Below are 25,506 nucleotides of genomic sequence, written 5' to 3'. Positions count from 1 at the left end.
TTTAAAACAGCTGTTCACCACCATCTCTTATCTTCCCCCATCCAAAACCTTGATCTTTTCTACCCCTGTTAATACACCCCAGATCCACCTTTTTGAAATACCGACTTCTTTCCTGGAAGTCCGAGCTTCCTCCAACGTCTTGATCAGCAGAAGCGTTTCTAAACATAGTTTTAACTGATTGCTAACAGATCGTACCAGATGACAATTCTTCAACAGGTAAGGTTGATTCTTAATTTAAAGTTCGTTCAATACCTCCTGGAGGAAATACATATCGTTGGTGCATGAGTATTTTGATTTGTTGCTGATGCAAGCAATTGTTGGCAACCAAGCCTAAAGCCTGAACAAGAAAATAACCAGGAAGAAGATTTGAATAAACATTCATTTTTAATAATTCCATCAAAGTCAACCCTTTCTCCAGCCTCTAAGCCCACATAATAGAGGCATTTCTTCACATAATTCATAACTTTATCACCCCTTAAGGACATGTCGACAGACATGGACATCTCATTTCTGTTGCAGTTTCAGTGATAACACAAGAATTGTCGGCTGCATATTTATTCTGAAGTCGGAATTTGTGAAGCGGTCACGCTGTGATTGAAGGACTTTTCCTCAAATATCACTGGTCAATGCTCGTTTTAGTCAATCACAACTATTCCTGAAGAAATTTTAATGTGGGAGACCATTATCTTCTGACTGTTATTACAACTTGGATTTTGCATTGGGAAAATGAATCGTCAGTCAACTCCGCTCACCCAGATGCCTGGACACCCCCACTTCCCTCTTAAATGAACCTCCTTCCCCACTCCACTATTTTTTTTCGAATCTGCACTTCCCCTTCTACTCTGTCTCAATTCTAATTTCCCTTCCATTGCAGAAATAATGCACAGATTTCCCCCAAGTATTTTCTTAATAAGGAGGATGACCTCCAAAGTATAACCAACTTTCATGCTTGCAAAATATGCCATATTAACCTCAGGCAGTGGACATCGTGCTGGGCCATTCACGGCTGGCATTGCAGCAAGAAACTTTTCAGTTTAAAAACAACAAGTCAACAACCTGCATTTACAATTTTTTTTGTCTCTTCGCATGAAACCACATAATGAAAAGGCAGCTTTAGAATGAGACAGACATATACTATTCAAAAAAGAGAGAGGTTTAATCAACAAGCTCTGTGAAGCAAACATAAGACGCTTTTTGATAAGTTTTAGTTCCCATCGCATGCCAAAGTGACTGTACATTTCAAATGCTGCATACATGTGGCATTTGCATGTATTCAAGAAAAACCCCCCACAGGCCAAAGTAGCTCCAAATTATTTCCCAGAGATACCACAGGAGATGTAGTACCAAGTTCTGTACATCTTATACTTGGTACAGAAGAAAAATCAATCTCCCCTGTATATTTTAAGGCAGGCTCTGGATTTCAGTGTCTACAATATGTGCAGACATTTTGAAAGATTAGATATTGCAAAGGAATAGAGGTCAGAAGACAGAGCTTATACGAGTTAGGAAAAAGGAAAATTTATCTGACAAGGAAAATGAGGCAAAAAACAAAAACAAAAACAAAACAAAAAATAAAGCAGCCAAGAAGCTTCCCTTGAAAAGAAAAAAGAAAAAAAAAAACACCAAACGCCAGTCAACACTTCCAAATCATCCAGATAAAATACCCAGATTACAAAGAAGAACAAAGAAGTGGCGAGCACACACGTTTTAGCTCATTTCACATCCCCAATCTTGCTCCCACTCCGTGCAAGCCAAGTAAGCCAGGAGGGAAGGATATTGGCTGAGGATCCATGCTCACGGGCTCACCACGCCGAACATCTCCGGAGTGGTGTAATCCAGTGGCTGCCAATGGCAGTTCATGAGAGCTTCGTACATCTCTTCTCCCTGCTCCATCAGCTCCCTGTTGGCCTCATCCACATCCAGTTTGGGATCAGGGTCTGCAGGAGCATGTATCGCACCACCATCGGTGTCCCACATGCAGCCATGGATGGTAGGAGTGTCCAGGCCCAGGGGTGAAGGGTACATCGGTCAGTGCAGGTGAACACTCAGGCAAGACAGAAGCTGGCTGGGTGTGCATGTATATTTGCATATGTGTGTGGATAAGGGGCCTCATTAGATTTATATGGAGCAGAAAATGGGAAGGGAGGGCTAGGGGAATAAATGAAAATAATGTGGGTAATAAAGAGGGAATGAATGTTGAGGAATATGGCACACTGATCTACGTGCACAATTGTATGTCAGTTAAAAAAAAAAAAAAAAAAAATTGCATAAAATGGTGGGGAAAATTTCTAGCTGTGTCTCTACTTGCTGTTCTCCAGACTAGAGCATCATCGTAATGTACTGGCGACTCTTACACTGACCTTCCAAAGCATCTTCTCCCAAGTCTTCAAAACTCTGAAAAAGGTAATAATGCTACATGCAGTCCGCAGCCCAAAGAAAAAAGAAAGTGGAAAATAAAGGGTGGGGACACACAAACGAAAATGGCACAAACAAGGGTGCCAAGAGAGAACGCGATGAAAGGGCCATCAAGAAAGAGGGCAGAATATGTGTTGGTGGTGCAAAAGCAGGTGGGTGGGTGGTGCAAAGGAGGCCGGGCTGCATTAGGGACGGTGGCGTGAGCAATGGGATGGTGTGGGGGTGAACGCTTGGAAGCGGTAGGGAGGCACAGGGGCGGGCCCTAGCCATGGGATGGTGCAGGGACGGGTGTTGACAACGAGGTGGTGCAGAGACATAGAGTTGGGAACGGGAACACGCAACGGGTCAGCGCAAGGGCGGGTGAGTGCAACAAGGTGGTGCAAGCGCAAGTGGGTATTACGGCGGGAAGGCACGCACAACGGGAAGGGGCAGAGGCAAAGGCAGGCAGGCACATACAATGGGAAGGGGCAAACACATGGGGGGGGGGGGGGGGGCGCAAAGACAGAGTGGCACACGCAACGGGGCAGCGCAAAAGCGGGCGGGAGCGCGCAACGGGGAGGTGCAACGGTGGGCGCGAGCGTGCAATGGGGAGGTGCAAAGGCGGGTGCGAGCGCAGAACGGGTTGGAACAAAGGCAGGCGCCAGCGCACACCAGGGTGTTGCAAAGGCGGGTGCGAGCGTACAACGGGGCGGTGCAAAGGCGGGCGGGAGCACGCAGAGGGGCGGTGGAAAGGCAGGTGGGATTGCAACAGGGAGGTGAAGGGATGGGCGTACAGTGGGGAGGTGTAAGAGTGGGCGAGCAACGAAGAGGTGAAAGGGAGGGCTCGCCACAGTGTGGTGAAAGGGTAGGCAACCAAGTGGGAGGTAAAAATGTGGGCACCCAAGGGGGAGGTGAAAAGCCAGGCACCCAAAGGGGGAGGTGAAAGGGTGGGCACGCAACGGGAATGTGGAATGGCAGGCGTGCGCAATGGAGCAGTGTGGAGGAGGTAAGAGTGAGAAAAAGCAAATGAAAGAAAGATAGCTAGAAAATTAATTTTCTTTTTCATTGGTAGAAACCAGCAGGTACTTCAATGTGGAAATGAAAAAAAAAAATAAAGGCTCTGGCTCCTAGCCTAGGGTCTGACTTCCTACCTGCATCAAACTTTGTGTGTAGCCATATTGCGGCATGCTGTAGCTGTAGCTTCCTGTGTACTGGTCATAACCCCACTGGGTGTAGTAGTTGGGGTAAGAGGGGTAGTATTGGCCATAACTGAATGACTGACCCTGGCTGTATTCAGGCCTTGGGCGGCTGCTGAAAGGATTTGGAAAAGACAAGCAAAAAGTTGCAATTAAAAAAATAAAATAAAAAACCAGTAACAATATGTCAACATGTACAATTCCACTCAACTGAAAATTAAAAATAAATACTTTCCATACCAGGTCAGACAGACTTTGCTATCACATCATACACTAACATTCTTGAAATGTTCTATTCAAAAGAATGAATTGCACAAATTTCCTGAAAGATTTAAAATTCACATTACATTGGAGTTAAGTACAGGCAAATGAGGCCTGTTAGTCAGTGTCCCATTTTTTACTTGCCATTATGCTGTCCCCTCTTTACATCAAGTTGTTTGCTTGTAAACTGCTCAAATTTTGTTTTGCTTATATATTAATTGAAAATCCTGCAACATAAATGCCCAAAGAAAGATGCATGGAATACTATGAATAAGGATGGAGGAAATTGCAATGGCACAATTGCAAGTCCACCTATTATGCCAGGTTATCAGAGCAAACTAATCTACTTTAGTTACACACCAATTACTGTTAAGACATCATCCAGTTCTTGCATATTGCAGACAAATCAGTGTAAACTAACACAACTATGAAGGTGTTTGTAAAACGTATTACATATTTGCAAAAAATTGTTTCGGGTCGATATATGTTATCAAGAACAGGTTTTCAACAAAGGTATCTTATAGATCAAATATTGGGAGGAAAATGACAGAAAACGGCATCGTCAACAAGGTTTGCAATGAAAGGTCACCAGTCCACCATGCCTCAGTGTCCCAAAAATGATGTTATGAGGTGGGTATGTTTCCTCTATTTTAATAACAAGACATGCATGTTATTTGTAGTGAAGATCAAAGATAAAGGGCTGGCAGGATAACCTAGAGGTATTTGCACCCACCTCCGAGCTGTTTGGTTGGGTTTGAATTTCGACACAGCTGTAACCTCTCATCCTGATGTTTCTCATGCAAGGCATACAAGTGTACCATCCCTCGGACGTTAAACCTTGTGCCTCGTCTGCCAGCATTAGGTGGATGTCAAGATCCCATTGTATGCTTCATGAAGAGTAGGTGAGCTATCACTGACAACCTGTACAAATTCCAAATTCCGATTCTAACATACAGAGGGCACTGCATTGGCAGCACTGCTGCACCCCTGCAAGAACTGATGCAATCCTACAGCCATGTGCTGCATACGACAAATAATAATCAATCGTAGACCCATTGTTTTGTACAACTCGTCCAACATGCCAATTATCTATTTAAAAGGCAAATATGGTACTGTGGAACAAATTAAAAACATTTTGCTCACACTGCTAGCATGAGTAAATGTACAATGTAAGACATAGCCATGACTATACAATACCTAGAGAAATTCTACAACCCCTTTCAAAATTTTCAACTATTGTTGCCTTATAGCAGGGCATTCAAACACATTAAATCAGACTTTTCCCAGCTTTATTTACACATTGTAACCCGCAACTTGCAAGTGAAAAAAAATTCTACAAATTTCAGAAAATTTGTTCTACAAAACGAGAATATCTTTTTTGGAATTCCCCCCCCCCCCCCCCCCCCCTGAGTTAATGCTTGGTGGAAGCACATTTGACAGCAATTACAGCTGTGAGTCTGTTGGGATAGGTCTCTACCAACTTTGAACAACTTGCTTGGGCAATATTTGCCCATTTTCTGCACAAAACTGTTCAAGCTCAGTCACGTTGCATGGGGAGCATTGATGGAAAACAATCTTCAAGTCATGCCACAGATTTTTGATTGGATTTAGGTCGGGGCTCTGGTTGGGCCACTAAAGGACATTTATCTTTTGTTCCTTAGCCAGCCCATTGTAGCTTTGGCTGTGTGCTTCAGGTCGTTGTCATGCTGAAAGGTGAACTTCCATCCAAATTTTATATTTCTTGCAGAGGACAGCAAGTTTTCCTCTAGGATGTTTCTGTATTTTGCTCCATCCATTTTCCCTTCGATCCTGACAAGTGCCCCAGTCCCTGCTGATGAGAAACATCCCCATAGCATGATGCTGCCACTGCCATGCTTCACAGTAGGGATGGTGTTCTTTGGGTGATGTGCTATGTTGGGTTTGTGTCCAAATGTCACATTTTGCATTTAGGCCAAAAAGTTCCATCTCGGTTTCATCAGACCACAAACTTTTTGCCAAATGGCTTCAGAATCTCTGGAGTGTTTTTTTTTTTTGCATACCTCAAATGAGACTCAAGGTGGGCTTTTTTGAGTAATGGCTTCCTTTTGCGACCCTACCATACTTATGGAGTGCTTGGGATATTGTTGTCACATGCACACAGTGACCAGTCTTTGCCGTAAAGGCCTGTAGCTCTTTCCAAGCTGCCACTGGCCTCTGATCAGTCTTCTCCTTGCTTGGTCATCCAGTTTAGAGGGAGGGCCTGATCTAGGCAGAGTTTTGGTGGTAATTTACAACTGCTATTATAAGGGTGTGGGGACACTTATCCAACTAAGATATTCTAGTTTTGTATTTTTCATTAATTTTTTGAAATTTGTAGAATGTGTTTATCACTTGAAGGTTGTGGGTTACGATGTGTAAATAAAGGTGGGGAAAAAGTCTGATTAAATGCATTTTAATTCCAGTCTGTAAGGCAACAAAAAGTGAAAAATTTGAAATGGGGTGTAGACATTCTGTAGGCACTGTAGGTACTCAGTAAAGTTTCCAGGTGGTGCAACGTGCGCTCCAATAAACTTTTGAACAGAGACAAGAAATAATTTCTCAATTAAAATAATTTACCGAAAAAAAAAGACAGGAAAATTAAAATAATTTACCAAATTAAACATTACATTTTTTGGAAAAACTTTTTAGGTCATCTCATCTCGACTCTCGAAGAGATAAACGTATAAAATGGGTCGTGATGTTCAGACGTCTGTCCGTCTGGTCGTCGGTCCATTTACTTTTTGCTAATTTTGCTACTCCTCCCTTATCACCCGGCTGAATGTTCTGAAACTTGACATGAATACAAGACAGTAGCCCACACAAGCTCAAGCTGCGATGTCAGATCTTAGGGGCGCCCGAGGGGAGTTAACCCCAAAACCTTGGATCCCTACTCGTCTCTTATTTACAAACCGAATGCTCTGAAACCCAATACAGACCTCCTATATTCAAAGGTCCACAGGATCACTTGGCCTTACATTTTCTGATTTCACATTCGGATCATGGGGGCTCTTAGAGGGTGGGGGTTACCCCTTGAAATTTCGGATCCCTACTTATCCTGTATTTACCAACCGATTGCACTGAAACCCGATGGAGGCATTCTAATAGATGGTCCACAGGATCGCCCAGTTTTAGATGTTTAAATTTCGTATCAGGCAGGGGCCCTCCCAGGGAATCAGGGGGCTCCCCCTAAATCAGCAGTGTTTATGACCGTTTTTTGAGAACCCTTCATGATTATAATATACCCTTAAAGCAACATTACCACAAAACCCCAAGCCGCTCAGAAATCCTTTGAGGAACAAGTGACAATCTCTACCCTCTTCCCTCATCTGCTAATACGAAAGAACACTTTTGCTAACTCAAAGCGAAATAAGAGTTCATTAAAAAAAAATTTTTTTTTATATATGCTTGAAAACAGCGACAACCAATCCCAGTTACTATTTTGTTCCACCTCCGTTCAATTCGTTGACGAAGTGGAAACACCACGGCAGGTTCCTTTAAAATATAAGGTGCATTTGGCTGGTTATCTTAGGAAGCAGTAGTTAAATTTGAAAATCGTTTGGAATGCACCACAGATAACGTTCAAGGTTGAACAGGCGAACAGGTTAGTCAAAGTGACATTGTAAAACGCGTTTGGTACACGTTCATCTTGGGATATAAAATGCATCTCAGTCGTGATTACAAAATCCACTTCCATTTTTAATGACTTGAAGAAAAAAAAAAAACCAAAAAAAAAACCACCTTTAGAGGACATTTTTCCCTGCATAGCGGGGTTTGGCCTTTTTCGGGCACCGTGGTTGTTGTTGTTTTTGTTGGTCCCCTTTTTGAAGCAATGTTTTACGGCCGGATGCCCTTCCTGCCGCCAACCCTTTTTGTCGCCTTTTACGACAAACAGGGAATTACCAGTGAACTGGTACTCAATTTGCCGACCTCGGAAGGATGACAGGCTGAGTCAACCCCCCTGGCGTTAATTCAGCGATCGACCGGGATTCGAACCCAGGATCCTAGGATCCTAAGCTGGCATCCTAGCCGCTAGCCCAACACCAGGAATTTCCATTTTTTTATGACTGATGCAGTTTATTTTTTTTAACAATTTACAAACCAGTTGAATCAGTCTGGCATGTGATTTAAGGCTGTTATATTTAACCATTATTCAGTGCATAAGGTATTCAGCCTGGTGTTGGCTTAGCGGTTAGGGTGCCGGCTTGGGATCCTAGGATCCTGAGTTTGAATCCCGATCGATCGCTGAATTAACGCCAGGGGGGTCGACTCAGCCTGTCATCCTTCCGAGGTCGGCAAATTGAGTACCAGCTTGCTGGGATGAATGATGCCAGTGTGTACCCCGATTTAGAATAGGTACACCGTATCCCTGCGCATCGTAAGAGGCGACTAAGGGTTGGCGTCAGGAAGGGCATCCGGCCATAAAAACATTGCCTCAAAACAGGGAACCATGATTGTCATGGGGCCCGCAAGGCTAACCCCCGCTCTAGGGGGGAAAAATGGCCTTAAAACGATCATTCATTCAGTGCATAAGGTACTGTATATCACCAAGGTATGTCAATCCACTTCCATTAATAAGGTTATTTTTCTTTAACAAAACAAAAAAAGGGAAGGGATAAACAATTTCCACTTTTGTGATAGTCTCATCTTGAGAGATTTGGAAATTCCCTTAGCACCTACAGTATTTGTGCACGAGGAGCAAAAAAGGGTGGGGGAGGTTGTCACAAATACCTCCACACACAAGTTCATCAAGTTACACTTACTTCTTACTCTTGCACTGAAAGATTTGATGATCAGATACAGCAATTCTCAGTTTTTGAAAAATTTCTTTTATTTTTGATGCTAAGCGATTAACAACTCCGACCATTTTGTAATTACTTTCATTCCACAATTATTCGCTCCATTCATTTCCGTGGCCTAGTTAGCTTCACTAGAGTAAGCATATAAAATAAAGACCTTATAGGCCACATTTACAAAAGGATAGACACATGCAGAATGACATGACAATCACACATGCAGGTCAGACACACAATCGCTAATAGTGCAATGATCATCCGTTCAAAGTTATTTGCCAATCGTCGAAGATTAATGCGAGATCAAAATCTAATCACAAGCATTGAAATAACAACGAAGCTTCACATAGGCGAGCGAGGGCACGTTTAAAAGTGTGTTTAAGGCCTTTGAGTAAGCATTGCATAGCTTATAATTGGTAGTTTACATGGGACAGTGAATATGGATGCATTAGGTGTGCTTGAATTAGCTCAAAAGGAAGCAGAAGAGGATATGAACAAGGCAGTTTGGTGATGTGCATGGAGAATCTTCGAGGATAGATGCAATCCCCCGGAAAAGTATGACAATGTCAAATTTGTCTGTAGATAGACTCTCAAAGGAATCATTTTGTTAGCTACTGAGTCTAGTGTAAGATAACCTGTATCAACCTACAATGAGGAGCAATGCACTGAATCCCCTCAAACAACTGTCTGTGGCATTGTGATTCTATGCAAGCGCATCATTTCAATTGGATGTTGGAGATATGGGCAGTGTTTCCCAGCCTAATCAGCTGATTATACGCACACAACTAAACGGATGTTTATCTCCCTACATAAATTGCTATTTTGACATGTCATAAGCTGAGCATGTACAACAATGGTTTTGTCACCGTTTAAGGGAATAGGCGCGTGCTATCAAGACTGAGCGCCTTTCATAAAATTGGCCCGGACTGTAAGGATTTCTACAGTTAACTACGAGTTTAATTTGTCAAACTGGCTTAATTGCAATGTCAAATAGATAAATCTGAATGCATTGACCACGTTTTAATATTTTAAAATGTGAACCAGTTTGTGTATATAACCCCCTCTCTCCCCACCCTGAGAGCCCACAATTAAAAGGCAAAAATCCTTAGCATGTGAGACCATTTGGAGAATAGAAACTGCTCAAGCATTGCAACAAAAACTTTCATGTAAGTGGTACTTTCAACCAAAAAAAAAAAGCAAGTACTTTTTGGGAGTAGCCAGGCTGATCTTCACAGGCCGACTTCCGAGGCCTGTGGCCCCCTGCATCTCTCCAAGAGCCTTCTTCTGCTCATTTTCTTCAGCAAACCTTACAAAGCCATATCCTCTGAGAAAGAAATGCAAGATGGATAAATCAAGCTCAACTCAGCATTTGGCTTCCATAGAACAAGCTTCCTAATTTGGACATTTGCCAACCCCCCCACCACCCCCCCCCCCCCCCAAAAAAAACAATTACAATCAAAGTGATGGCAATAAATAAAGCATACCTTGATACTCCATTTGGGTCTGTAATCACTTTCCCAGACATGCAAGAAGGATACTTTCGCACAAAGAAATCATACAGCTGGTTGTTGTCAACCTCTGGCGTGAGGTCACCAACGAAGATTGAATACTCCGGGCTGAAAGAAAACTTGCATTGCACAAAATGCTGGCCAAAAAAAAAAAAGAAAAAAAAGAAAGAAAGGAAGAGATCTCAATGTTTCCATATGAAAATAAGAAAAAGTACCTTTGCGTTCTCGGAGGCCTCGGATTATATACGATCCTGTGGAAAGGCAGCACGACTCGGTTGTTCGAGACTTGTTGCAACATGAAAAGAACCTTCTTCAACAGTGAAACGTTGATTGTAAAAATAAAAAAAAATGCAGGCAACTCTTACCTGCCATCTGGTTGTCTGCTATGCGTTGCATAGTTAAGCTTGAACCTACGAGCCTGCAAAACAAATTTTTTTTGGAATAGCAAAAACAAGGTAAAAGGTATTAAAATATAATAGGTAATTGAACTGTGCATTGTCTAATGGTATCAAATCTGTATGAAATTAAAACTTAGTTTTTTATTGTTGTTGCTCTTTTTAACAGCCACTATTATCCCACCTTATGGGGTCGGCCGGGGGAAGCTTGGTCCAAGTCATGCACGATCCGCCCTAGCCAGGCCCGACATTCGTCTAGTTAAGGCAGGAATTTGGAATTTGGCCATGGGGCAGGCAATACTCGCCTACTCTTTGCGAAGGACAGCATGGGATCTTTAACGTCCACCAACCCAAGCTGGCAGGTGAGACTCCCAGTTTAACGTCCATCCGAGGGACGGCGCACACACACATTGATGAATCACCCTGCCTGTGAAACACCGAACTGACAGTTTCTAACTGGGTCGGGATTCAAACCCAGGCGAGACAGCTTAGAAGTGAGTGTGTGTACCTCTAGGCCATCCTGTCAGTCCAAACCTTAAATAGATCTTAAATTTATACTTCAAAAGCCATAAACATTTTCCCAATCTGCATTTGCTGTTCATCATAAGATAGAAAAATATCGCATTGGTCGATTTCTATATTCTTAACAAGAATCTGCTATGGCCAACAATGCAAGAATTATAAGAACCATTTCCAATAAAAGTTGTGTGTGTGCGTCTGCATGACAGAATTGTGAGGAACAGAAATGAAAAAAACCGAGATCTGTGTGTGAATAACTGGGAGTGTGGGTGTAAGATGCTCAAATTGGTGATTTATATATACGGCAATTGAATGTTATACTTTATTTTGAAAACAAATCAGAACACTAGAACGGCACTCGGTAGAGAGCATACCTCTGCCAGGCTGAACAGTTTGTTTGGTATCCCACTGTTAGGCCGGAACTGGATTCGGACCTGAATCAAAATCTAATTAGCTTGTTCTTGTCACCGAACCAACTCATTCACCTAGTTTAGTAATAACTCGTTCATAACGTTTTGAAATATCATGTTATATAACACTTTTCGCCCGATCCCTCAATGGTGAAGAATCACTTAAAAATTAAATAATTCTCATATCCGAATCCATATTCAGATCTTCACCAAAAATTGAATCGATTAGTCCTCGTCACACACCTAACCTCTCCACCAAGTTTCGTCCAAATCCGTCCATATCTTTTTGAGATATCCTGCTATATATAGTTTTTGGCCCCATCTCCCAAAGGTTGTTAACCTTTGGTTGTTAACCTTTGGTTGTTAAAGGATGTTAACCTTCCACAGCAATGTGCTCGATGTTAGTTGAGCCGTTGGCGCTACAATACATTATAGAAGTGGGGAAAGTGATCCGTAATGCCTGTTTCTTTGCTAGTTCCTATAACACCAGAACATGACAAAGTCACATTCAGCTTTGTTTTTGTCTATGTTTGATCAAAAAAGATCAAAAAAAATACTGTAAAAATTCTATTAGCCGGATCCGAATCTGGATGTTCACCAAAATCTAATCACATCGTCCGTGTCACCAACCTCTCTGCCAAATTTCGTCCGAATCCGTCCACAACTTTTTGAGATATGTTGTTTACAAACAGACAAACAAACAGACAGACAGACAGACAGACAAACAGGGGTGAAAACATAACCTCCATGCACCTTTGGTGGCAGAAGTAATGAGTCAGAAAACGAACCTGCCGTTTAACAGTAGGCCTACTTTATCTCGAAATTTGCCTCAATCGCACATGCACAGAGGAGTGCTTCTGTGGGTCTGATCCAATTGAAACTTTCCAACTTTGAGTTGTGCAACATGTAGCCGAAATAGCGTCCCCTGGTGGTGTCTGTGCTAGCCCAGAAGTGGATGGGAAACTGAAGCTAGAATTCAATTATTGTAAAGATATGTGTGCACAGAAAATAATTAGGTTTACTCTCCATGAAATGGAGAGGAAACCTATTATTACTGCTAGAGTTTTTCTTATTATTCTTCCGCCCTATTTTGCACCTCCGAAAACTTCATAATTAATGTTCTCAGCAACCGCTGGTCAGATTGACAGGAAATTTTCATCAAATGATCGTCTCGGGTCCGATAATTTTTTACTGCTAATTATGACGTCATAGGTCACGTGGTGTGTGCGCCATCTTGTAAAACAAATTCAACTTTTCCCCTCTGTATCTCCGAAACGGCTCAATGGAAAAATTTGAGGAATGGTTCATTCTAAAGAACTCTTCAATGGGAACAAAAGACATGTGTATCGAGTATATTAAAAATGCTAACGTTAAGAGGTTAGAATTCGTCAAACAAAAACTTTTCTCCCCCGAAAATGGGATTTTTTCCCCAGATGCTTCGTTAAAAAAAACTCAGTTTGCAAAAAGTTTCGAAGTCATACGTCACATGGTTCGGCCGCCATCTTGTTTTTCGTGAAAAAACACAAAAACCCCTTTTTCTCCGCAACGGCTGAACGGATCGAGCCCAAACTTGGCATGCATATTCACATACCCATGATGAACAAAAAGGTCAGCGAGCACGACGTCATCCGACACATGGTTTCAGAGTTATGACGTTTTAAAGCTCAAACTAGAAATGGTATCATCTCCATAATTTGTGGAGATATCGAGTGGAAACTTTACAGAAATGTTCCTCATGGGGGGATGTTTCATCGTTACTTGAGACGTTTTGAGAAGTCACATGGTTTGGCCGCAATAAATAATGGAAGTTAAATTTTAAAAAGCTTGTAACTCTTGAACCACTGCATGGATCCACCTGAATTTTTAAAGCAATGTAGCTCTCATCAAGCAGAACAAGTGTGCAAAATTTCAAGATGATTGGATGTAGGGTCTCGAAGCTATAAGTCTTTATTGTTGAAAGAAGAAGAAACACACCAATTTGTCCTTCCAGAACGTGATGATCACGATAACGCGATCTCCCGCGGTCATTTCAACCTCAAATGAAATTCCAATTGCAGAATTATCAATAGGTGAGGCATATTAACAAACGAATGAAACAGATTTGCTCAAATTCTGACTATTTTTAACTCGATCGCATTTCACTCAAAGTTATGAGCGACTGAAGAAGAAGATGTCCATCCAGGACGTGATCACGATCACACGATCTCCCGCGGTCATTTCAACCTCAAATGAAATTCAAATTGCAGATTTGTCAATATAGTCCGGCAGCTAAGGTAAATATAGCATAACAATTGTGCATTTTGTGAGGAAAGGTGTGTGTGTGTGTATATGTGTGTGTGTGTGTGTGTGTGTGTGTGGATGTCTGTGTGTGTGTGTGTGTGGATGTCTGTGTGTGTGTGTGTGTGTGTGTGTGTGTGTGTGGATGTCTGTGTGTGTGTGGGGGTGGGGATATGTGTGTGTGTGGGGGGGGTGTGTGTGTGTGTGTGTGTGTGTGTGTGTATGTGTGGAGGTAGGGGTGTGTGTGTGTGTATGTGTGGAGGGGTGTGCATGTGGGGGGAGGGGTGTGGGGGTGTTTGTGCATGGGTGTGTGGGTGTGTGGGGGAGGGATGGATATGTGTGTGTGTGGGGAGGGGTTGGGGTGTGCATGTGGAGGAGGGTGGGTTGGATATGTGTGTGTGTGTGTATGTGTGTGTGTATGTGTGGAGGGGTGTGTGTGTGTGTGTGTGTGTGTGTGTGTGTGTGTGTGTGTGTGTGTGTGTGTGTGTGTGTGTGTGTGTGTGTGTGTGTGTGTGGAGGGGTGTGCGTGTGTGTGTTGGGGGTGGGGTGGGGAGATGTGTGCATGTGTTTGTGTGTGTGTGTGTGTGTGTGTGTGTGTGTGTGTGTGTGTGGATGTGCGTGTGTGTGAATGTGTGTGTGGGTGTGGGGGGGGGGGGGGGGGTGGATATGTGTGTGTGTGGAGGGGTGTATGTGTGGAGGGGTGTTCGTGTGGGGGGAGGGGTGTAGGGGTGTTTGTGTGTGTGCATGTGTGTTAGGGTTGGGGGGCGGGGGTGGGGGGATGTGTGCGTGTGTTTGTGTGTGTTAGGGGTGGGGGGATGTGTGTGTGTGTGTGTGTGTGTGTGTGTGTGTGTGTGTTGGGGGTGGGGTGGGGGGATGTGTGCATGTGTTTGTGTGTGTGTATGTGGGTGGGGGGTAGGAGGAATGTGTGTGTGTGTGTGTGGGGATGTGTGTGGGGGATGTGTCTTGGGGGTGGGGGGAGGGGGATGTGCGTTTGTCTGGATATGTGTGTGCGTGTGGGGGGAGGGGTGTGCGGGTGTTTGTGTGTGTGTGTGTGTGTGTGTGTGTGTGGATATGTGTGTGTGTGTGTTGGGGGTGGGGTGTGTGTGTGGGGGGAGGGGTGTGTGTGTGGGTGGGGGTAGGGGGGATGTGTGTGTGTGTGTGTGTGTGTGTGTGTGTGTGTGTGTGTGTGTGTGTGTGTGTGTGTGTGTGTGTGTGTCGGGGTTGTATCCAAGGGGGTTGTGTCAAAGCATGTCCAATGAAAATGCGGTTGTATCAAAAGTGGGGTTGTAGGAAAAGTGGGGTTGTATGAAAAGTGGGGTTGTATGAAAAGTGGGGTTGTATCAAAAGTGGGGTTGCATCAAAAGTGGGTGCGAGTAAACCGGTCATCACTGCCAGCAGTTTTAAAGTGGCAGTTCTAGTTTAATTTGAAACCAATTAAACTAGAGTTCATGGAACACCATACCCAACGCAGTGTTCAGGTGTACAATTCAATTGAAATGAAATAATGATTTTAAAGGTCGTATAAAAAAATCCAGAAGTTTAGCACCGTTGAAGCTGTCTTATTCACCACCTTATTTAACATGCCCAAGAACTGCAAAACTGGAGGTTTTTGAAGCGGTAGCAAGGTGATGTGTTCTACAGTGTTCAAGTATATAATAAAATTGAAAGAAAATAAAGATTGTAAAGGTCACATAAAAAATAATTCCATTAGATTACCATGCAGTGGAAACAATGGGTAACTTTTTGTGGTATTGACCCAGGATCGTTGAGGCTGGTACACAGTATAAGAAGACATAATATATAATATAGTATAAGAAGACATCATTTTAGGATGAGCATTATCCTTGTTCTACATCAATGACGTCTCTGCTTCCCTGGAAATTGCTCTATACGATTTTGCTAACAACTCTACCCTATGAAAAATAATTCATGATCAGACTCCAGAGGTTGGCTGTCGCTGCATCCTTGTAAAAAGCAACATCAGTCAGCCAGCTCGAACAGGTATTGCAATGCAGTAACATCCAAAGCTGTACAGGTCTGAGTACAACCTATACATACACACTTAACACCCTGCTTCTCACCCAACACAGGAGGGTCGTTGGACCCTGGTTTTCAATCACTTCATTTCCTGCATCGCTGAGCCATACTCTTCTATTAGTCTGACAGCAGCTCCCCACCTCCTCCCCCATCATGTAGACATGCCCCTCCAGAAACCAACACCTGCTTTCCCTTCTTGAGTGAAAGCTTGATGTTCACATGCATTTCTTCATCCCTCAATACTTTCATCTGTGTGGTTCTTTGTACTCTTTCTCACAACAAATGCATGCTACCAATCACCACCTCATGCTTTCTCCCATACCTAACCACAATTTCTTATATTTTTGCTGACCCCATCCCCCACCTTCACACATTGTTTCCCTTCCTCCTTCCATTCAATTTGAGAGCAACGTGCATGCATTTTTCTCTTCCCCTTTTACCGATGTTGTCAATCTAAAAACTTGTTCTCAATCATTGAGCTCCTCAATGAGTTTTGACCTTTGCATTAAAAAAAACATCAGTCAGTATCGCCAATCCAACTTTGTACTCATTGTACGAGACTGAAAGCAGTGTGCTCCTGTTGCCATATCTCGCTTCATTGGTCACAACATCAAACAGACACTATCTCGCAGCATCACACTGAACTTTGTTCAATGTGATGCTGCTCGATAAAAAAAAGGAAGATGTCCGTTTGACGCCACGACTAATGATGCAACATTTAGGCGCAGAAGGACACTACTTCCAGAGAGCTTTCTTGAGACGGCAGACGAATGGGAAATGGGTAGTGAGCATCACGAGTTATCGGGGAACAAAGCAAGGAAAGTTTTTTTTTTTTTAGAAAGGAGAAGGTGGAAGACAGAGGCCGCCAACCTGTGCGTGATGCGGGAGGAACGTGTTCAGAGAATAGGCTTCATCATGGGCATTCCAATGATTTTGAGGGTTTTGGTCACCACGGCATGGACAAGTGCAAGGTGTAAAGCAGGGACGCCAGCCCAAAGACGAAAGCAGTACTCCAGAGATCTGTTGATGAAGGTCTAGTAAGTGGATAAAAGTTCAGATTTGCCAAAGAAAGGCATTGCATGATGGAGGCTGCCCAGTCGACAGCTGGCTTTGGAGGCCAACTTGGATACCTAAGAAGGATAATCGTCGACACTCTTTTGAATTGTTTCATAGATGCTCATGTTAGTATTCATCAACGTCGATTGGAGCTCAGCGACTCAAGAGCATGCCATGGTGATTTCTAAAAATGCAATTTGGAGTTTTGCAACATAAATCCAAATTTATGTGAATGCTTTAAGTTCAATGCCACGCAAATCCATCAACTCATTTATAATTTTAAAACAAGAGTGACAACACTGTTGTCACAGCCTGCACCAAAATCCAGTAACGGGCCGATTAGGAACAGCACAATTCGCAAACGCATTTAATGCACCATTAAAAATGAGCTTGACACCTCTCAACCATATCACCCTCCTCATGGTTATATCAGAATGAGTAGATGGAACACACGGTCACGGATTGGGTAACCCCAATATGGGGCCGTTCAGAAATTAAATAATGCTGTTTTTTTCGTTCCTTGCGCAACGTAATCCTTAATTGTGTAACGTAATGCATGATTACCTTGCATTCTTATGACCTTGATTAAGCATTACTATTATTCAACATATGATTATATTTCTTGGGGTCCCTCATCGTGAATAACACTCGATCCAAACAAAGCCAATGGAAATCTGATGCAACAAACCCGGGTAGTGTATAGTCAGCAGAGCCCCTACAGGCCTGTGTTCCACCCAACAGAAAACCAAGATAGCGGTCATATCATTACGCCTTGGTGCTATGGTGGATGAAGTCAAGCGATAGATGTGGGTGTGGTCCGGCAGCTGTTTGACCAATGTGTACATTTCTAAAATCGACCCCCATCAAGAACCCCAACAAAAACAACAGCAACGCAAAGCTCTTATAGACCTGCAACAAGTTGAAGGTAAAAATGTTAGTTTTGTGTTATTTGCAAATTAACCCATTTCATCCTGTATATTTTTGGAGACATTTTTGTTGAAGGCGAAGGAAACAATATCTCATTTTATTGTCCAATAATCTTCATTTGTTGACTGCTGCTTTAAATGTTCATTTATAGCTATGGATCTGAAACCTCATGTTTAATGTCATGCTGCAATTTTACATCAGTGCCAATCTTCACATATGCAAGACAAATATTTGGTTATACAGAGTTGTTCTCATTCCACTGGTATTTCTATTATTTCTTTTTCTTCACCATTGTATTGAGGTCTGTTCAACCGGCGGTCTGAATTAGAACTTATTGGACAATAAATTGTCTTGTGTAATTAGAATAATAATTTGTGTAATTGTGTAATATTAGATTGTGTAATTAGAAGTTATTGTCTGTCTGGCCCCATTTTATTGCCACATGTATTGAATTATCATTATGCGATTTAAAATGATTCGTGCCAAAGAGTTGATAAAATGTAAAGGCAAATTAAATTTCATGGCCGCAAGGAATGTAAGGCGGGGACTTCCGCCAAGACAGGTAGTGCCGGGACGGTGCATTGTGGAGCGGGAAACAAGTTCATTTTTGTATTGATTGATTTGGAGATTTGATGGCATACGATTTCTGAAGTACTGTTGTTCATGTAATGCATAATTTGTAGCGAGTTTGGGGTTTTGAAAGTTAACCTTTCATAAAGTATGTGTGACACTAACTGGAGACATGTTAGTCGCATAGGTGGTGTAAAACCACAAAATAGCGTTACAAAAAATAATCACAAAATAGACTGGAAAAACCAAAACGATGTTACTTACTGACGTGTAGGAGTATTAACGCTTACTAGCGTTATCGGAGCCTCTGGTAATTAAGTTATCTCAGAGATCCGTGACACCAGCATATATGTGATCCTGTATTAAATTACAGGATGTTTGATGTTGATTGGCTAAAGCAGGAAACAATCGTTAATGTTGGCACATGCGTTATTAGGGTATCACTAGCCTTTCAGGCTGTGGTAACCTTTTTTTTTTGCTCGGAATTTTCTTTATAGTGTGTGTGTGTGTGTGTGTGTGTGTGTGTGTGTGTGTGTGTGTGTGTGTGTGTGTGTGTGTGCGTGTGTGTGTGTGTGCGTGTGTGCGTTCGTGTGTTTGTGACCAAGATATCTGGAAAAGTTCTGAACGGATTTGGATGAAAGTTGGTGGGATGATTGCCCTTGGGATAAGGAAGAATTGATTCGTTTTTGGTGAAGCTCAGGATATTATTCCGGATCCAGGAATTTTTTGAAAGATTTTTTACCATTGGAAGATAGGGCTCCAACTTGACCCACAGCGGGAGTATGCGCTCCACTGAGTGGCGTTCTAATTATTATTGTTCTTCTGCGATGTTTCATGTTTATTTTCTCGACAACCATTGGTCTGATTGACACAAATTTTTCACCAAAAGAGCAGCCACACATGCAGAATTTTTTTCCATGCTAATTATGATGTCATAGGTCACGTCGTATGGCCACCATCTTGGAAAAACCGAAAAGCCTTGCCCCCTCCATATCTACAAAACCTCTCAATGGAAAAAATTTAAACTTGGCTCAATGCAAAGTACTCTCTATGGGGGAATAACATATGCTAATGATGTTGCCTTCATTATGACGTCCTAATTTGACAAGTAAAATGCTTGATCCGATCAACATGAAATTTATTGAGCATGATCCAAGGATAAATCGGTCAAGATAAAAACCAATGATCACGTCATCGGTCATGTGGTTCGGCCGCCATTTTTTTAAAACAAAAAAACACTAAACACCCTTCTCTGAAATGGCTGAACAGATTGAGGCGAAACTCTACAGGCATGACCGTATGCCCATGACGAAAAAAAAGTTCCGCGACCATGATGTCATAACTCCTCCAGAACGGCTGAACATACTGAGTGGAAACTTCACACATATGTTCCCCCTGCCTTGGTGATACCATGGTGTTCTTGAATAATTTATAGGTCACATGGTTTGGCAGCCACATTGGATTGAACGAAAATCTTTTTAAAAATTATATCTCTTGAACTTCTTCATTGATAGATGTGAAACGTCAAAGTAATGCAGTAGTCATAAAGCGGGATAAGTGTTTAAAATTTCAACATGATCGGTCGTACGATCTGGCAGCCAGAAGTTATTGTTTGAAGAATAAACTCTACAATATTATCTTCTCCAGCCATGTGACTTTTCAGTACATATATGAAATTACGTACTGTTTGAAGTCAGTGGCATCCTGTCCATTAATTCTGTACGTCTATTAATAATGTACCATCAGAATGTACCTTTCGACACTTTGGACTGCTGAGACCCATTAGAGCTTTGAAGAACCCTTAAAACCACAAAGACCACAAAATACCCTTAAATACCATGAAGAAGCAGAGGACCCTGAGGACCCAAAATACCCCGAAAACCCAAAAAGACCCTGAGAACACAAAAGACCCCGAGGATCCCTAAATATCACGAAGACCCAAAAGACCCCGGGGACTCAAAAGTCCCCAAGGACTCCGAAGAACAAAAAACACCTTGATGACCACTCAAGTGGTGTTATATCAAAGCGGGGCGTCGTGTGGTAACCTGTCATCACTGCCAGCAGTTATAAAGTGGCAGTTCTAGTTATAATTAAAATTTGGATCTGCCAAAGAGGTTTATTGTCCCCCGTCGCACCGCGGAGCGAAAGGGGGACTATGGTTTTCCCCTCCGTGCGTGTGTGCGTCCGTCTGTGCGTGCGTGCGTCCGTCCGTCCGTGCGGGCGTGTGTGCGTGCGTAAGCGAAGGACCGCATTCTAATTTGGTGGGTGGGTGCAACCCACGTCAAAATCCAAGATGGCCACCGCCATGTATGTCTGAACCTTGTGAGCGGAATATCTTGAAAAATAAGCGAAGTACCAACTTCTAATCTGGTGTGGGTGAATCTAGGCATAAGGAAGAACGCTATTGAAAATTGGGTCGCCATGTCAAAATCCAAGATGGCCGCCGCCATGTATGTCTGAACCTTGTGAGCGGAATATCTTGAAAAATAAGTGAAGTACCAACTTCTAATCTGGTGTGTGGGTGTATCTAGGTATAAGGAAGAACGCTATTGAAAATTGGGTCGCCACGTCAAAATCCAAGATGGCCGCCTTGCGTCTTCCACTTTGTCAACTCATCACCACCGACGGGGGACCTAGGTGGAACGCTTGTTGTCATTAAATTAGGGTGAATAATACTTACATGATTATTGTTTTCTGTTGCATTTGCAGCATTTTGCTGTCCCCTTTTCTTGTGTTGTATTCTTATCAAACCAAAACATTCACTTTAAAATAAATAAGCGAAAAGAGATCGTGTTGGTGTATAACTTTGAGCAACTGCACATACCAAAAGGGGTAAAGGAGGGAATGGGTGTAACTAATTACTGCCGGTTACACCTTTACCCTTCCCCTTCTGTCCAAGGTATTTTTTGACTACTTGAGACAAATGCGCAGCAAAATTCTGGTTTCAGTGCAGCAAACAGGTGTGCAGGTGCATCATGCCAGTTCTCAGTCTATGACATTCAATTGTCCATTTTGATCTCGCAATACAACCAAAATACACCTTACCTATAAAGTCGCAAACTTAGGGTGTCATAGTTAATAACGAGGAAAACCAGTTTGCAAACCCCACAAACAGGAAGCAGATATCTAAGTTATCGCAGTTTGGTATTTTGCTGGCCACTAACCGGATTTGCACCAAGCAAAGGCTTTCCATTGAGGCGAATCAAGCAGCGTTCCGCACAGCTTTGGTCAGCAAACTCCACAAAGCAGTATCCAGCTGGACCTCTGCATACATCCAAGAGCACAAAAAATAATAAATACAGGCAACAGCATGGCTATCAAAGCTTATGCAATATGACAATTTCTTCATTCGAATGCAGCACATGGCTCCGGGGAAGTATCATTGGTTGAGGGGACAGCTGTGTCGCTGATGCAATGCTCTATGCTAGTTAGGGCAGGAATTTGAAATTTGTTCATGTTGATAGCTTGCCTGCTCTTTGCAAAGGACACAGTGGGATCTTTAACATCCACCAGCTGGTAAGCGGGCTGCCCACTTTAACGTCCATCTGAGGGACGACCGACAATGATGAATCACCCTGCCTGTGAAACACCAGGATGACAGTTTATAGTTGGGTTGGGATTCAAATCCAGGTTAGACAGCATAGAGGTGTGTGCACACCTCGACGCCATCCTGTGATACAAAGTGTCTAAAAATGAGAATGGCACAATATCAACACAAACCAACTACAACTCAAGACTCCTTAAAATAAAGTCCTTGAAAGTAATTTCGATAACTACAATATTAAAAACAACAAGCGTTACGCCGAGGTCCCCCGTCGGTGAAGTGATGCGAGTTGACAAAGTGGAAGACACAAGGCGGCCATCTTGGATTTTGACGTAGCGACCTAATTTTCTAGTGTTCTTTCTTTTGCGTAGATACACCCACACACCAGATAAGAAGTAGTTCGTTTATTTTTACAAGATATTTCACTCACAAGGTTCAGACATATATATGGTGGCGGCCATCTTGGATTTTGACGTGGCGACCCAATTTTCAATGGCGTTCTTCCTTATGCCGAGATGCACCCACACACCAGATTAGAAGTTGGTACTTCGCTTATTTTTCAAGATATTCCACTCAAGGTTCAGACATACATGGCGGCGGCCATCTTGGATTTTGACATGGTGACCCAATTTTCAATAGCGTTCTTCCTTATGCCTAGATACACCCACACACCAGATTAGAAGTTGGTACTTCGCTTATTTTTCAAGATATTCCGCTCACAAGGTTCAGACATACATGGCGTCAGACATACATAGCGGCGGCCATCTTGGATTTTGACGTGGGTTGTGCACCCACACACAAAATTAGAATTCGGTCCTTCACTTATGCACGCACGGACACAAGGACACATGGACGGAGGGCAAAACCATAGTCCCCCTTTCGCTTCGCGGTGCGACGGGGGACAAAAAATAATAATTTGTTGCTATTATCTGATCAAAAATTGTCTAAAAAAAAAACATTTTAAAGAGCGGTGCCTTTCAACGATGTTCTGCAATTTTGAACCGTTACTTTCTCCTCCCTTAAATGATGACGATAGTGGTGTGAGTCGTCGCTTTCGGTGAGCAACCCTTCCTTGGGATGCTCACCAAGCATGCATTGTGTGATGGCTTTTCAAGGCTCAAAATTTTTTGAAAAAATTGTTTGCCTTCAGTCACTTCTCAGTTGTCCAACTCTATTCAAATAAAAAAAACAATTTTCGAAATTTTGTGTGCCCTACAAAATATTACCTTTCAGAACTGTTTCTCTGCTGGAGTCACAGTGCAGCATTTAGAGTTAATAAAACTTCTTTTTTTTTTAAAGTCAGTGTCTCAGACTCTCTCTGTCTCTCTCTCTCTCTCTCTCACTATATATATATATACTAGCTGAGGTACCCGGCTTCGCCCGGGTTGAATAAGAATAAGACAAATATATGATGAAAAGAACATGTATATTTTAGAGCAATATCACAGTACATTTCCTACATGACGTTTTGTCAATTGTCAATTTCTCAAAACCTCTTGGTATACAACATTTCTGGTTTTCTTACTTGGTGCCAAGACATAAAGATTGCTTGGTTTTCCAACCTTCGAGCAGTCCACGTACAGCTGGCCATGGGAAGTACCCGGCATTGCCGGGCGGGGGAAGGGAGGGGAGGGGAAAGGGGAGGGGAGGGGAGGGGACCCGGGGGGGGGGGGGGGGAGGGGACCGGGGGGGGGGGAGGGGAGAAGAAGGGGGGAGGGGAGAAGAGGGGGGGAGGGGAGAAGAGGGGGGGAGGGGAGAAGAGGGGGGAGGGGGATTGGGAGGGGGAGGTGGAGGGATGGGAGGGGGAGGGGGAGGGGGAGGGGAAAGGGGGGAGGGGAGGGGGGGAGGGGGAGGAGAGGGGGAGGGGGGAGGGGGAGGGGAGGGGGAGGGGGGAGGGGGAGGGGGAGGGGGAGGGGTAGGGGGGAAGGGGAAGGGGAGGGGAGAAGGGGAGGGGGTAGGGTGGAGGGGGAGGGGGAGGGGGAGGGGGGAGTCAAGTCGGAAGTCATTGTCGTCAATTGAATGTCGCATTTATTTTTTATTCCCTGTCAAATGGCATTGGTCCCGCATTCCGAACCCGGAAGTCGGAAGTCATTGTCGTCAAAGTTGAAACATTAACGTTACGAAATACGCTGATGACGTCATAATTTTAAAACCCGAAGGTTTTTTTAACATTTAAGGTGTGCTGTAGTTTCTCTGGGACGTACTGATTCCGAATATGAAGTTGTAAAATTAACGTTCCGAAATACGCTGATGACGTCATAATTTTAAAACGCGACGTTTTTTTTTTTGTTGTTGAGATTTTATTCGAATTCGAATTCCATGAAATTTCAACTGTTGGAAACAATAATTATATCAATTTCCAACAGTTGAAATAATTATTGTTTCCAACAGTTGAAATTTAATGGAATTCGAATTCAAATAAAATCTCAACAAAAAAAAAAACCGTTTATTCGTTCTTGGCGCGAAACAATGGCGCGCATTTTGTCATTATGTGCGACTTTACGTCACTCCATAGAAGGAGAGCAACACTCCTTGTGCTTCGACATCATTAGAGATGCCAACTAGAAGTGCATGTGGTAGACAGAGCACATACCTCCACCAGGCTGACCAGTTTATGATTTGTATCCCACCGATAGGCCGGATCTGCATATAGACCTTAACCTAAATCTAACCAATTTGTCCTTGTCAAACATCCAAACTGTCCACCAAGTTTCATTCAAATTGAGATAGCCTGCTCACACAGACAAAGGTGAAAAAAATAACATCTCTCCACATTAGGTGGTTGAGGTAACAAATTTGAAAGCTTTATCAGGGTTCGAAATAAGCGGTAGCCCGGGTGCCAAATGCCACCAAAAACTTATCGGCCCATCAAAACCTGGTCCGAGGTGGCCCGTGTGGGCACTTGTGTCAAATTTGTCTATATATTCAGTCGTTACTTATCATTATTATGCAATCTCAACAAACTAAACTTGCCAAGGGGACTACGGGACATATGGCAAAGGTTGCAGCAACTTAATTTGCTCCCCTCACCTGGAATTCTGACGGTGGAAAAGGCAGAAATTATCTTCATAAACGTGTAGGGTATAGAGTGTAGTGACGCTTCCGGTGTTGATGGGAGAGGGTATTATGAGTGATGCTTCGGGAATCTTAATTCTTTCACAAGTAAGGGAAGTCCTCTGTGTTATTTTCACACTCACTAAGCCTACGTTATGTTTTGAATAGGTACACCGTATCCCTGCGTGTCGTATCCCTGCGTGTCATAAGAGGCGACTAAAAGGGTTGGCGTCAGGAAGGGCATTCGGCCATAAAATATTGCCTCAAAAAGGGGACCCATGACAATTACAATTACATATCGGCAGGGTACAGCCCAAAGTACCCCGTTGGGGTCCTAACCCCCCCCCCCCCCCCCCTCGTCAAAAATCAAGGTGGGAAACCCGATCGAAGCAATGGTGGAAATCACTCCATTTTTGACGAAACGTCTTGATGCCCCACGTGGAGATAAGTTTCTGAGGTTTGGGACATGGAATGTAGGGACAATGACAGGGAGATCAGGAGAAGTGGAGGAAGTATTGGTCAGAAGAAGAGTGGACATATGTTGTGTGCA

At 43.1% G+C, this 25,506-nt stretch overlaps 1 protein-coding gene across 6 annotated transcripts in view; it reads right to left on the bottom strand.

Moving 5' to 3' along the window:
* Positions 1 to 365: 365 nt before the first annotated feature.
* The window catches only part of LOC137436599 (tRNA selenocysteine 1-associated protein 1-like), a 72,628-nt gene continuing 47,487 nt past the window's right edge, over positions 366 to 25,506 (bottom strand). The window contains exons 3-10 of one of the 6 annotated variants that reach the window (XM_068130540.2): positions 21,523 to 21,622; positions 10,533 to 10,585; positions 10,383 to 10,418; positions 10,144 to 10,275; positions 9,864 to 9,983; positions 3,546 to 3,705; positions 2,361 to 2,394; positions 366 to 1,937 (exon numbers count right to left, since the gene is read on the bottom strand). In XM_068130540.2, coding sequence (XP_067986641.2) covers positions 1,795 to 1,937; positions 2,361 to 2,394; positions 3,546 to 3,705; positions 9,864 to 9,983; positions 10,144 to 10,275; positions 10,383 to 10,418; positions 10,533 to 10,585; positions 21,523 to 21,622 — 778 coding nt within the window. In that variant the 3' untranslated portion in view covers positions 366 to 1,794. Of the gene's footprint in view, positions 1,938 to 2,360; positions 2,395 to 3,370; positions 3,706 to 9,863; positions 9,984 to 10,143; positions 10,276 to 10,382; positions 10,419 to 10,532; positions 10,586 to 21,522; positions 21,623 to 25,506 lie in introns of those variants that run through there. The other 5 variants (XM_078786593.1, XM_078786597.1, XM_078786598.1 and 2 more) reach the window with 5 other exon arrangements.

The sequence above is a fragment of the Myxine glutinosa genome, chromosome 11 (assembly GCF_964187855.1).
Source record: "Myxine glutinosa chromosome 11, kmMyxGlut1.1, whole genome shotgun sequence".
Lineage (NCBI taxonomy): Eukaryota > Metazoa > Chordata > Myxini > Myxiniformes > Myxinidae > Myxine > Myxine glutinosa.
Note: the sequence above shows the minus strand (reverse complement) of the source record. Positions and strands in the feature narration are given on the sequence as shown.